This window comes from Calcarisporiella thermophila, assembly GCF_041956535.1.
Source record: "Calcarisporiella thermophila strain CBS 279.70 unplaced genomic scaffold VTP21scaffold_2, whole genome shotgun sequence".
NCBI classification, from domain to species: Eukaryota; Fungi; Calcarisporiellomycota; class Calcarisporiellomycetes; order Calcarisporiellales; family Calcarisporiellaceae; genus Calcarisporiella; species Calcarisporiella thermophila.
In genome coordinates, this window is record NW_027192192.1 from 1,459,125 (window position 1) to 1,471,373 (window position 12,249).

Sequence of the window (12,249 nt, forward strand, 5' to 3'; positions counted from 1 at the left end):
AATATTTCCGGTTTCAGACAGGCAATTACACAGATAGTGACCCATCACGACATGCTCAGGACACGCTTCACCAATCAAGGCATTAACTCGTGGAAACAGACTGTGATGGACGTGGGCGTGGGTGAAGTAAATGTCCATCATATTGAGTGCAAGGATAGGAAAGAGGTTCAGGAACATGTCAAGCACATGGCATCAACATTGGATATTGCCAAGGGCCCTATGCACTGCGCTGCGCTCATCGAGGTATATAACCTTTTTATTTAGTATGAATACGAGGTAGAGTATTTGTACTTACATTGTTTTTGATCCCGACGATTCGACAGCTCGGCACAGAACAGAGGGTTTACTTCACTATTCACCATCTTGTGGTGGACCTAGTCTCCTGGCGTATCATTCTAGAAGATCTTGAAAGCTTGCTCCAAGGTTACCACCTTGGGGAAAAGACCACATCGTTCCAGGAGTGGGCGGTCGCACAAGTTCAGCAGGCCATACATTTCGATCCCATAAAATGGGCGCAAAATATTTCTCCATCTGACACGACGGAACTTTTCGAGAATGACTGCATAGAGTAATATCTCTCTCTCCTAGGTTATCGAAAATCTGCACTCCCATTCTAATCAAGCTGGTTCTATATTAGGGCCATCTGTAGCGGCAACCAGGTCCTCGTTAACAGACTCAGCTCCTCTGCTTCGATTTTGTTTGACGCAGCAAATGAAGCCTACCGGACAAACAATCAGGACTTGGTTTTGGCTGCACTACTGTTAAGTTTTCATGCCATAACAGAGAAGACGACATTGTCGCTCAATTTGGAAGGTCATGGTCGCGAGCCGTGGGATGATTGTTTGGACATCTCAAGGACAGTTGGCTGGTTCACCACAATATACCCCGTCAATCTCTCAATGACATCTTCGGATTCTATTGGAAGTGTCATTATGGGCGTTAAGAACAACCTTCGCACAGTTCCGAACAAAGGGCTGTCATATGGAGTAATCAAATACCTTGCGCCTACTACAGATACAACAGACAAGATCAAGAAACATAAGTTGGCTCCGATTAATTTCAACTACTTGGGGCGGTTCCATAACTTCGAGAAAGCCGAAGCATTCTTTGCTCCCGATGAGAGCATAAAAGCCTGCTATCATGACGAGAATGAAGCATTCCGTGAAATTAATATCAGCTGTTCATTCGGTGCTGATAGGTGTCTGGAACTGACCATATACTTCAACTCTTCTCTCTTCAAAGCCAGCACTTTAGAGGCATGGGGTAAGAGGTGGACTGAGACAATGGAAGCTCTCATCAAGCATTGCTGCAACCCCGCCACCCCTGGTGGTATCTCGTCTTTTGATTTCACATTGCTGGAAGATCCCACTTTGATATCCGAGATCGAAGAAGAGCATTTACCGGTAATGGGTGTAAAGCCTCGCGATGTGGAAGATATTTATCCTGCTACTCCACTGCAAGCAAGCTTCATTTCTGCTCTTGCGCAAAATCCTCAAGCATATGTAGTGCAATCAGTATACGAGATCAATGGACCACTCGATGCGAATAGGCTTGAGTTGGCATGGTATAAAGTCGCAGTTGCCAATCCAATTCTTCGTACGGCATTTGTCTCCACACAACGAGGCGTGTACCAAGTCGTGCTTAGGCTTCCCCCTAATGTATTTGAAGAAACGCTTGAGTGGTCTGAAGATTTGGTTAGCCAATTCCAAGGACATCTACTGGTTGTTGATCGCTGTCGAGGTTTCCGCCTAGATTGTGTCGCATTTGCTAGATTCACACTTATTCATATCAAAAATACTACTCGATACCGGCTGTTCTGGACCATGCATCATTCAATCATCGACGGATGGTGTATATCTCTCATATTCAGCGATATAATGGAAGCATACGCTGGTATCAAACTGAAAATCCGACCTCCTTTCAAAACTCATGTTGAATCGATCCTTTCAACTAATATCAATGAAGCAATGATGTTTTGGAAGTCGGTATTTGAAGGAGCAATCGTTCCCGATAAGTTAGATATATCAAAAGGAGGCTCTAAACATAAATTTGAGCGTCCGATCTTACAAACTTACAAATTTGATATAACAATGGATTGCCTTCATCGCTACTGTAACGGGCTCGGCATAACCATTTCGAACTTCCTCCGAGCAATATGGGCCATTGTATTGCGGCATTATACTCGATGTGATGATGTCATTTTTGGGTGCGTGATCTTGGGTCGTGACGAAGGAGTTGATAACGTCACAAGGTATGGACTACTCTCCACTTCATTCCACTTGATATCCAATGCTCCATTATTAGATTCCATTAATAACTTGTTAATACATAAAGCATGATCGGTGCGCTCATCAATACAATACCGATTCGGGCTATACTGAAGGATTCAATGACGATCCACGATCTACTGCAAGCCATGCAAGAGTACCATATTGCCTCTCTCCCGTACAGCCACGTTTCACTAAGCAACATAAAGCGCTGGACAGGGCTGCCATGGATGCAAGAGATGTTTCCCACCATTTTATCCTATCAGAATACTTACTCGCAACAGAATGCCATAGGAAATGAGTTGAATGGCTTTCAGACAACTGAGGTTGAACACTATGAGGGTACTGAATACCCGCTTACCATTACGATACAAGCATTCAACTCCACTCTCGCTTTGGACGCTCTAGTCAATATGTCAATGATTGATACCAGAGATGTTGATAGAATAATTTCTAAACTAGAGGATGTGCTGCTAACTGTTTTGAACAGCACCTCCAAATATCCTCCAACGTTGCTTGAACTGGATGTTCTATCACCTACTGATATAACAGACTTGGCCTGTATTAGCCAAGGAAAAAAGGCTCAGCTTTCTTATCAATGTCTCCACCATGGGTTTGAATTCAACGCCACGAAACAACCAGATGCGGTTGCGGTCGAAGGTTATTTCGGAAAAACAATTACATATTACGAGCTGGATTTGCGAGCCAATGCTATTGCCCACTCGCTGCGCATACAAGGTGTGGCTCAAGGTTGTAAAGTAGGACTCATAATCAAACGGTCGATTGAGATGGTTGTGGGAATTCTTGCGATCCTCAAAGCTGGAGGTGCGTATGTGCCAATCGATGCAACATTACCAAGAGATCGAATGGAATATATGCTGAAGGATGCTGCCTGCTCGGTTGTACTGGCTATGCAGGCTACTATCTGCATCCTTCCCCAGCCAGTGAGCCAAAGAGTTATCCTGATTGATGACTTCATGCATATGGTTCCTGAACATATCACAAAGCCTCTCGATTTATCATCCAGTGACGATACTGCTTATATCGTGTATACTTCTGGCACCACGGGCCAACCAAAGGGGGTACCAATTCACCATGGAGGGGCCATGAATTGCATACAAGATCTTCTAACTATAAACGGTTCAGGTCCTGGAATACTGCAGTCGCAATTCATGTCGGTAGGATTCGATGGTGCGGTTGCTGATATATTTACTTGCTTAACTCATGGGGGAACGCTGGTACTTCGCTCTGAGGATGATGTGGTTGAGTCTTTGAAAAGAGTGGAAGCATTAACTATCACGCCTACTGGGTTACAACACATCCAGCCAGAAGATGTCCCCAATCTTCATGTAATTACCGTGTGCGGTGAACCGGTGCCGCAATCATTAGTCGATAAGTGGTCACAACACGTCAAGCTCCTCAATGCATATGGCCCAACTGAAACTAGCATAATATCAAGCGTCCAGGAGCTTAGAAGAGGGAAAAGAATAGGCATCGGTCGGCCCATCAATAACATGTCATATTATGTTCTAGATCAAAAGCTAAGAATGGCTCCTTTGGGAGTTACAGGAGAGCTCTACATTGCAGGTCCCGGCATCGCTAAAGAATATCTCAATCGGCCCGAACTCACCACAGAGCGCTTCATTGAGAACCCTTTCATTCCCGGAACCACAATGTACAAGACTGGCGATATAGTCCGCTGGAACCTAGATGGCAACCTAGAGATCCTTGTACGTTCCGATGACCAGGTGAAGCTAAAGGGATACCGAGTGGAACTAGGCGAAGTAGCTGCAGCCATGAATACATATCCAGGAGTAGAGGTAGCCGTGGCACTTGTGAACGAGAGTATGCTGATCGGCTTTGTCACACCCGTGGGTGTAGACGTTGACAGGCTGCGAGATTCGCTCTTTGATACTCTTCCAGATTACATGGTCCCGGCAACCATTGTTGCACTTGAAGCATTCCCCATGACAACTAATGGAAAGGTAGACAAGGACAAGCTGAGAGAGATTCCGGCGCAATCAGCCGTGGACCGTCAGCTTCCGGCAACAGATAAGCAGCAGCTCGTTGTCGATCTGATGGCGACAGTGCTCAATGTCGATAGAAACATGATTGACCTTCAAACATCCTTCTTTGCACTTGGTGGTGACTCAATCTCGGCTACTGCTCTGATATCCGCTTTCCACAAGCACGGGCTAGATATTTCCCTTAAACAATTATACAAATCTCCCACACCCGCAACTTTACTATTGGACTCCAATATCACAAAGCCGCCTAACGATACCAAATTTTTCAACGAGCATGGTCCCCACATTTCAAGACGTATTCGCATACTTTGCCTTCATGGCTCTGATATGAGTGGCAAAATTATGAAGTTCAAAATGGCGCTTCTCGAAAAAGAGCTATATTCGCTAGTTGATTTCATCTACCTCGATGCATGCTTTGACTCAGACATGGCCTGTAATATTTGTGACCTTTCCTGTCCATTTATTCCACCTCTGACCAATTTTTACAATTAGATGTTCAAGAACTGGAAAAGTATTATGACAGTTCGTTTTTCACCTGGTTTCCTCCTTACCAGTCCAACAGAGAACATGTGGAGCAATCCATTTACCACGTGCTTACTTTCCTTTCAAGTCTAGGCAAGAAGGTAGATGGTCTTCTTGGATATTGCCAAGGGTCGTGCATAATTGAATTACTTGACCGAATGGCTGAGAGTGGTGAGATTGAGCGGCAATGGGGATTCAGTGTTCACATATCTGGGGTACTTCTGGACCAAATTCTAGATGATAATATCCTGCCTGCCGGATTATCGCCTGCGAATCTCTGTGCGCCTATTTCAACTCCCTCAGTTCACTGCATGAGCCCGATTGACGGTCTATATGAAGATAATCTAAAGGTTCAGGGGAGATACAATCCCGAGCTGAGACTTACTCTGGAGCACAACTTTGGCCACAATATACCCCAAGCTGCTGAAGCAGTGAGTACATTAGGACGCTTTATTTTAGACACTGCAGAAATATGTCAAAAATCCTAATTATCGGTTGCTAGATTTGCTTTATTGAATTGTTTTTTTCCATACTCAAAATCTTACCTACTGTATATCCTGTAATCTTGTTCAAAGTCTGGAGCTAAATACATTTAATATAATGATTTATTTGTCAAATGATATATTTTGAACTGTCTTTTGACCTGATTTATTATCAGCAATCTGTGGACTTCAAAGCTTGACAGTAGCCAATTCTATATGCTTCATGGTTAAAGAGTTAATAAAGATGAAAAAGCAGAAAAATATCACTATAAAATATAAAGCAATAGTGTGGTTCTTATAAGAAACCTTTCCTAAAACTTGAGTCAGATGATATAGAGAACTATACTAGTGCAATTATCTGCTCTCCAGAGGGTATTTTGTTACCATTTAGACATCATTAATTACAACAACTTTCCGTCAACACTAACAAGTTCCTACCTCCACTCGTCTCCCAACTGTCCGTCCTCGTTACGCTACGGATGGGTGACGTAGAAGGACGCGGCATGCGCCGTCAAATACATAGCTAATATATCTTTTTTTTATTTTTCACGCCGCTGACATTTGACCTTGAAGAGGGCCGCAATGATTCCTTTTTTGAAACTCCCCTGCCAATGATGTTCATTTACCCGAGAATTAGTAATGGCTGGCGCCAATCTGTTTCTCTGCTTTACTCTGTGGAACGGAAATATACATTTCGCGTAATAGTAAGGTCATTGCTTGCTATTATCAGGTATGCCAAAACGCAAGCATCGCTGGCCAAGAAATATATCTGCGAAAAGATATATTCAGCGACACTTTTGGCACCTCGACCTAATTAATTCTCTTCATTCTAATCTCTCTTTCTTCTCGCGTGTTTGAATGGCATCGAAAACATTCTTCCCCAAATGGGGTGCCCCCTCGCTCCTCTACCTCTACCCTCCCGTCTTCATTAGCATGCTCATGCTAGGGGCTATAGAAGGCCCCCTCCCGCTTCTCGTCCGAAATCTTGTGTGCCAGGAATATTATACCTCGACCCAGCCCAATGCCTTGGCGAATATAAGCCTATTTAATGAGGACTCTGAGTTGTGCTCTGCGCCGATAGTGCAGCAGAGGACATCAAGACTAATGATGATAAACGCATTAACCATTAGCATTTCGAGTAAGTATAGCCCTCACCACGGAGTCTTCCAGTCGCCACTGATATAATTCTCTCTTCTTTATCAGCCATACTTGTGCTGACCTATCTTGGATCTCTCTCCGACCGCAAAGGTCGCCGACTTTTCATGGCCATATCCAACTTTGGTGTACTCTTGTTCAATACCGTGATTCTGCTTGTTTATCTGTGGTGGAATGTTCTGGGCTCAGGTTTTTTAACCGTCGGCTTTCTCCTTGTGGGCCTCTCGGGAGGTGCGTCCGGCTTCCTTGTAAGCATGCAGGCTTATATTGTTGACATCACCGCGCCGAAACACAGGTAATGTCGAAGGGTGAAGCTATCAGGCGACATGGTTTCACGAGTAACGATTTTGTACCGTACCTTTATTAGAGGCGTGACCTTTGGATACCTCTTTGCACTCATTTACACCGGGCTCGGCTTAGGCCCTATGCTTGGAAACCTCACCGTCAAACTTACGAATTCATTCGGCACCATCCTATACACAAGCGTTGTTTTTCGCATTTTGTTTCTCGTTTATATCGTGTTTGTGCTCCCGGAATCCAACCCAGGGGGAGAGTATGCTCCACTCACACGGTCCGCAGGAGCCGAGTTCACTGCTTTAAATGACACCCCCAGCTCTCCAGTTACCCAAACACATTCAACTGAAGCTTCCAATACTAGTATGCGTGACCGATTGGTCCTCACCGCCAAAAAACTGCACCGTGTAATCATACCCCCTCTTTTTGCTCAAGAGAACAGCCGCCGTAAATGGGCCCTTATACTACTCGTGGCAGTCAATTTCTTCAATAACACGGCCGTCGTGTCAATGGTTGGGGTTCAGAATCTCTACTATGCTTCCCAGTTCCATTGGGGACCGGCTGAGAGCGGAGAATTTTTCTCTCTTCAGTGTTTCTCGCGACTGCTAGTATCCTCCGCCCTCTTTCCGCTGCTGACCTATGTGTTCAAGGGGAACCGAGCGAAGTCTCCGTTTTCTTTACCCGAGGGAACCGAAGCCGATCCGCTTCTATCTCGAGACGCGGCAGAGGCCGAGATTGACTTGAGCCACGAGGTGAATGATTCAAAAATCGCTTATACTCTGAAAGACGCGCGATTTGACACGTGGATCATTCGTATCACCCTTGTTGGGTTGGTGTTTGTGTGGGCATCCTATGGAGTTGCCACAAAGAGCTGGATGATATATTGTCGTAAGTTGAATGATGCTGTATAAACGGAGTTGGATAGCTCCATAACTGACCGCTATCTCCATTGTAGTGGCCATCATTACAGCAACCGATGCCCTAATCGAGCCCGCCCTTCGCTCGCTTTTCGCCAATCTTCAATCAGGGCACACCGGAGAAAACCTCTCTGCCCTCGGTCTCTCAGAAGCCCTCGCCACCACCATCTCCCCCCTTGTCCTCTACAACTCGTACTCCAAATTGGTAGAAGTAGGGCAGCCGCACCTTATCTTCTTCATGGCATCGGGGATCATGTTTGTCGCCTGTGTTTTGGCGTTTTTGTTTCCAGCTCGAGTAGCAAAAGAAGAAATCTGAAGAACTAGAGGCGGCGGCGCTGTATTATTATGCAATTTGTGTGTATTAGTATATCAATGGCCCATAATTTATATATGCTTAATTGTTAGAAACCCCCTTGCATTTGAGCAATTTAACTTTCGATTCTACCCATAATAAAATGACGAAGAGCAATTCCATCCACGCCACCTACGCGGATGGCCGCTCCTAGTTTGACTCCATATCAATGAAGATAATACTTGCAAAATCCTTTCTCTCCCAGAGGACAAGCTCAGTTCACATGGTCAAGGGTGGGCTTTAGTTTAATTTTTTGTATTATTGAGTGTGTATCCTTCTCTTGATCCCCCGTAATCGTGTTGGAAACCGACTTCACTCCATTAACTAAAATATTAGCTACTCATCTCGGTGGAGTTATACCTCTCTACTACCGCCGGATTCATGCACGTTTTTACAACCCCATGGTGCCTGCTGTCTTATTCATGAGACAGGGTTCAATGGATAAAAAACATTCTCCAAAATTCTCTGAAATCATTTCATTGTCCATACCACGTTTACAAATATTGGGGGGAAGTAAAGAGTGGACAAGTACGAACTGGGAGATAACTTGTTAAACGAACTCTCAATCATAGACATAAAAAGCGGGAGTTATCACGATAGACATAAATTGTAGTACTTTCATAGGGATCTAAACAACACGACGTTGTGGAATTGAACATACTACTTGCCATCCTCGGGCCGCTAGGATACTAAATGTCCAGCTCAAACACATCCTCGCCTCGTATCGTATCATCTATATCAATCCAACTTCAGCATCCAGCCTAAACAAGTGCGTCAACGGATGAAGACCTACCTCTCCCTGCCTCTCTCCTTTTAACTCCTGCGTTCATCTCCTTATTTCCTCTGTCCCCCACCCCTTCCTCGCTCTCCTTGCCCTCCTCGTCTACAAATTCAGCATCCCTAATGTTGCGTGGACACGTAACCCCAGGCACAACTGGCAACTTGGGTGCCATTGCCGCAAGTGGAGAAGTGCTCAACATAAGAAGCGTGTTTCTATCATAGACAATCCTCGTTCCTATCATGCGGCAGATGGGCCATTCATGAACAAGAATTAAAATTGGAAAATGGAAGAGGAAGCGAGAAGCAAGAGAGATGTACCTCCAGGCGTGGTGCCATAAACGCCCGATGTCGCGGAAGAGGAGGCAGAGCCTGCTTGGATCTGGCATTGAGAGGACATCATCGATGCTCAGGGGAAAGAAGAAACGGAGTTTAGAAAATCCCTTGGCCCTAAGCAATTTAAATGAAGGGTGGAACCTGCATTTGGAATGGAAAGAGGGGTGACAGATATGAAAGGCAATAAGCCACACGCCATGTTGAATCCTCGTTTCGTTTCGTTCAGGAATATTAATACTTAATACGCGGAAAAGGGGTTTCTATTTTAGCAAAGTAAGGTATCTTTCTTTACTAAGAGCACTAGTGCTAAATCCAGGCGCCGCGCACGTTGGCGGCCCTATTCTTTCCAGTAGATACGTTGGCTAGCAAGAATAATAGTGGGTTTCGGAAGCACTGAAGTCAAGCTATGTTTGGTCGCGTCGCATACGTAGATTCTTTATTTGGGCAATTTATGAAATAAGATAGTGGTTTGAAAGGGCAGGTCGTAGAGAAAAAGCTATATATAAATGGCTGAGGAAGATGAAAGCAAAAGAATGTATTAGAAGAGGAGAGAAAAAAATTATATAGCAGAGAATATAAGAGTAGAAATAAAGCTTGCAATAGGTATCTCTTTTAAATAGAACATTCTATCATTTACATTGACCAGACCGTAACTGCCGATCTGCCAATTGGGCCAGATACAGACTCCAAGGAGCAACGTGGGTTCCACGCAGCTCAACCACACTCACTTCTGTGTGGACCTTGCTCCTTATTTTTCCATTGCCTGACTTAGCAAAAGAGCCGATTTCGAAGTTTGCAGAGGTCGGTGGGGATTGGACGAGGATGCGGCCAGCTTCAGCGTTCCAGACGACACTGTTACCAGCTTGCCATCCGTGGCCAGAGCCAAAGGCGTCAGCATCCATCATCTCGATATCTCCATCGGTCTTGATCACTATAGGTCGAGAAAACATAAGTATCAAAGGCAAGAAATCGGTAGCGACAGTTCATACCATCGTAGAGCATGCCAGTGGAAAAATGGGAGTGGGGTCCCATGTTGCTTCCTCGGGTTTTGGGTGGGGTGTTGTACACAGAGCAATTGGTGAATACATTAGGTCCCATAACAAGGGAAGAGACCAAATAGTTGTGGAAATTCGCCTCGCTCGCGCAATTCTTCATTAAAATCAGCTGCCCGCCTACTTTGAAAGAGTTCTGTCCGTTCAAAAAGTCACTCTTATAGTGGTGCTCGCAGCGGTCGATGGTGATCGCGCGGCAAGCCTGCTGGCCAGATTTTTGTTGCTCGAGAATTTGGATAAAGTTGTGGAAATACTCGCCAATCACGTTTCGAACCCAAGACTGTTCAACTCCCTTCATGGTGATAACGAAATTGATGAACATTTCATCTGCAAAATGGATATCACCGTTATGCTTATTGGGATCCCGAATCTGGTCGCCAGTACGACCGCGATTAAACGGGCACTCAACCACCAAATTCTGGATACCAACGTGTTTAATGCGTGTGCTAGTGTATTTGGCAACCCAGCCGCCGCCCTATATTTTATACATTAAAAATAGGCAAACATAGTCATTAGACGACAAATCCATAGGATAAATCTAATCTAAACTTCCTACCCAAGCTTGGTCAATCGAAATAGTCATAGGGCTATTGTGATAGAATAGTTGTGAGGGGAAAAAAAAGATACATGAAATCAGCATATTGCTCGCATCACTGAAATAGACTGTAATCAATAGCCCAACAACTTACTTGTCTAGCAATATAGTTTTCTTAACAGGATCAATCGATTGGACAACCCGAAGTGACCTTGCCACCTCTCCCGGTCTCCAAACCGATGGAAATTTGTCCATTCCCAACGTTTTTATCCATTCTTGATTAGCGATGCGCCCAACTACAATGGTATCGCCATTCTTTAGATCAGCCACATTCTCAAGCGTCAGGATATTTGCCCCAACAGGAACATATTGGTCGACAATTTTGCGCTGCGCTGTCTCTTTATTGCCCGAGGCTGGGCCTTCGATAAGGAAAAGCTCCTGACTTTTGAGCGGATTGACTTCAGCAATGATGCGAGTGCCTCCGCCCGGCACGCCTTGCAACACCACCCCACTGTTGGCAATACGCACTGAGCGCTTCATTCTGAAAGTGCCGGCTTCGAGCTGGATTGCGCCACGGAACCCATTCTGCACAGGCGCGTAGGATACGTTCAAAATCGCCTGCTGAATCATATCGGTGTCATCTCCGCCCGTTGGCTTCAATCGTACGAGAACAGGTACTTCAGGAGGGTCAGCTCCGCCATAGAAGCCCACTCCGCTAAAATCGGCGATCCTATCACCTGCAGGGTTGTATGCAGCATACTGCAACAATCCCTGCGCATCCCTCGCAACAAACTGGCTTTTAGCATTGGCATTGTTGGGCGCATCCATTCCTGGGACTTGCTTCACTACACAAGGGGGTTGAAGCGGCTGCCCATTGACTAATGGAGGCGGAATCTCCGCAGGGTTTTCTGGAGCTGGGGGCGGGAAGTTCCCAGTCGAGTCGGTGTCATCCGAGTACAGGGGAGCAGCGTCCGGTGGCGGAGGCCAGTCCAAAGGCGCTTCTTCATAAATAGTGTCGGCGTCTTCATCTTCTAGAGCCAGGGCTTCGAACTGCCCTCTGGTGGCCTTAGGAACCCACGGGTAGAAGGACCACCGTTCGAGTTTGGTCGAATTCTTTGGCTGAACTAGTGCAGCGTCCCGTTTGGCGGCACGGGACATGCGGATAGGCTGCCTTGTATTAATTTCGCCTAACAGATCATCGGATAAATGTCTAGCATTATTGTTCAGGATATGATGCTCTCCTGAATTGTCACGATATTTCAGATGAGAGCGAGGATGTAATGCTAGCGTGTTCATTTTTGGTTTAGAGCAAAGCCTCCTTCATCCGAGTAAATACGGAGATCACTTACATTGGGTAGCGTGAATGGTATGAAAGAACAGGGAAGCTATGGGTAGAACACGAATTAGTTTCATCGCGATCGGATGGTAGAGTCGTCTGTGAGGGGGAGAGCAAGGAAGCGGCTATGACATTTAAAGGGGAGGAAGCGGCAAGAGAAAATGAAGCATCAATAATGGTTTCTAGTTAAGCAGCAA

General features: G+C 45.4%; 4 protein-coding genes across 4 annotated transcripts in view; 2 read left to right on the top strand and 2 right to left on the bottom strand.

Annotated features, from left to right (window-relative positions):
- The window catches only part of VTP21DRAFT_4724 (uncharacterized protein), a gene marked incomplete at both ends in the record, with an annotated part of 12,316 nt that extends 7,012 nt beyond the window's left edge, over positions 1–5,304 (top strand). Inside the window, 5 exons of the mRNA XM_069395167.1 lie at positions 18–243; positions 324–568; positions 638–2,251; positions 2,335–4,727; positions 4,787–5,304. Coding sequence (XP_069256332.1) covers positions 18–243; positions 324–568; positions 638–2,251; positions 2,335–4,727; positions 4,787–5,304 — 4,996 coding nt within the window. The remainder of the gene's footprint in view (positions 1–17; positions 244–323; positions 569–637; positions 2,252–2,334; positions 4,728–4,786) is intronic.
- An 852-nt stretch (positions 5,305–6,156) lies between these two features.
- On the top strand, positions 6,157–7,980 carry VTP21DRAFT_4725 (uncharacterized protein; the record flags this gene model as incomplete). Its single annotated transcript, XM_069395168.1, has 4 exons — positions 6,157–6,436; positions 6,502–6,748; positions 6,821–7,635; positions 7,703–7,980. 4 exons carry the CDS (start codon positions 6,157–6,159, stop codon positions 7,978–7,980), a joined length of 1,620 nt encoding a protein of 539 aa, XP_069256333.1.
- A 725-nt stretch (positions 7,981–8,705) lies between these two features.
- Positions 8,706–9,196, bottom strand: VTP21DRAFT_4726 (uncharacterized protein; the record flags this gene model as incomplete). Its single annotated transcript, XM_069395169.1, has 3 exons — positions 8,706–8,749; positions 8,810–9,031; positions 9,115–9,196. 3 exons carry the CDS (start codon positions 9,194–9,196, stop codon positions 8,706–8,708), a joined length of 348 nt encoding a protein of 115 aa, XP_069256334.1.
- Positions 9,197–9,758: 562 nt separating this feature from the next.
- On the bottom strand, positions 9,759–12,129 carry VTP21DRAFT_4727 (uncharacterized protein; the record flags this gene model as incomplete). The annotated part of the gene is made up of 5 exons (XM_069395170.1): positions 9,759–10,060; positions 10,119–10,656; positions 10,738–10,768; positions 10,871–11,999; positions 12,066–12,129. The coding sequence occupies 5 exons, from the start codon at positions 12,127–12,129 to the stop codon at positions 9,759–9,761; spliced, it is 2,064 nt and encodes a 687-aa protein (XP_069256335.1).
- Between the last annotated feature and the right edge of the window lie 120 nt (positions 12,130–12,249).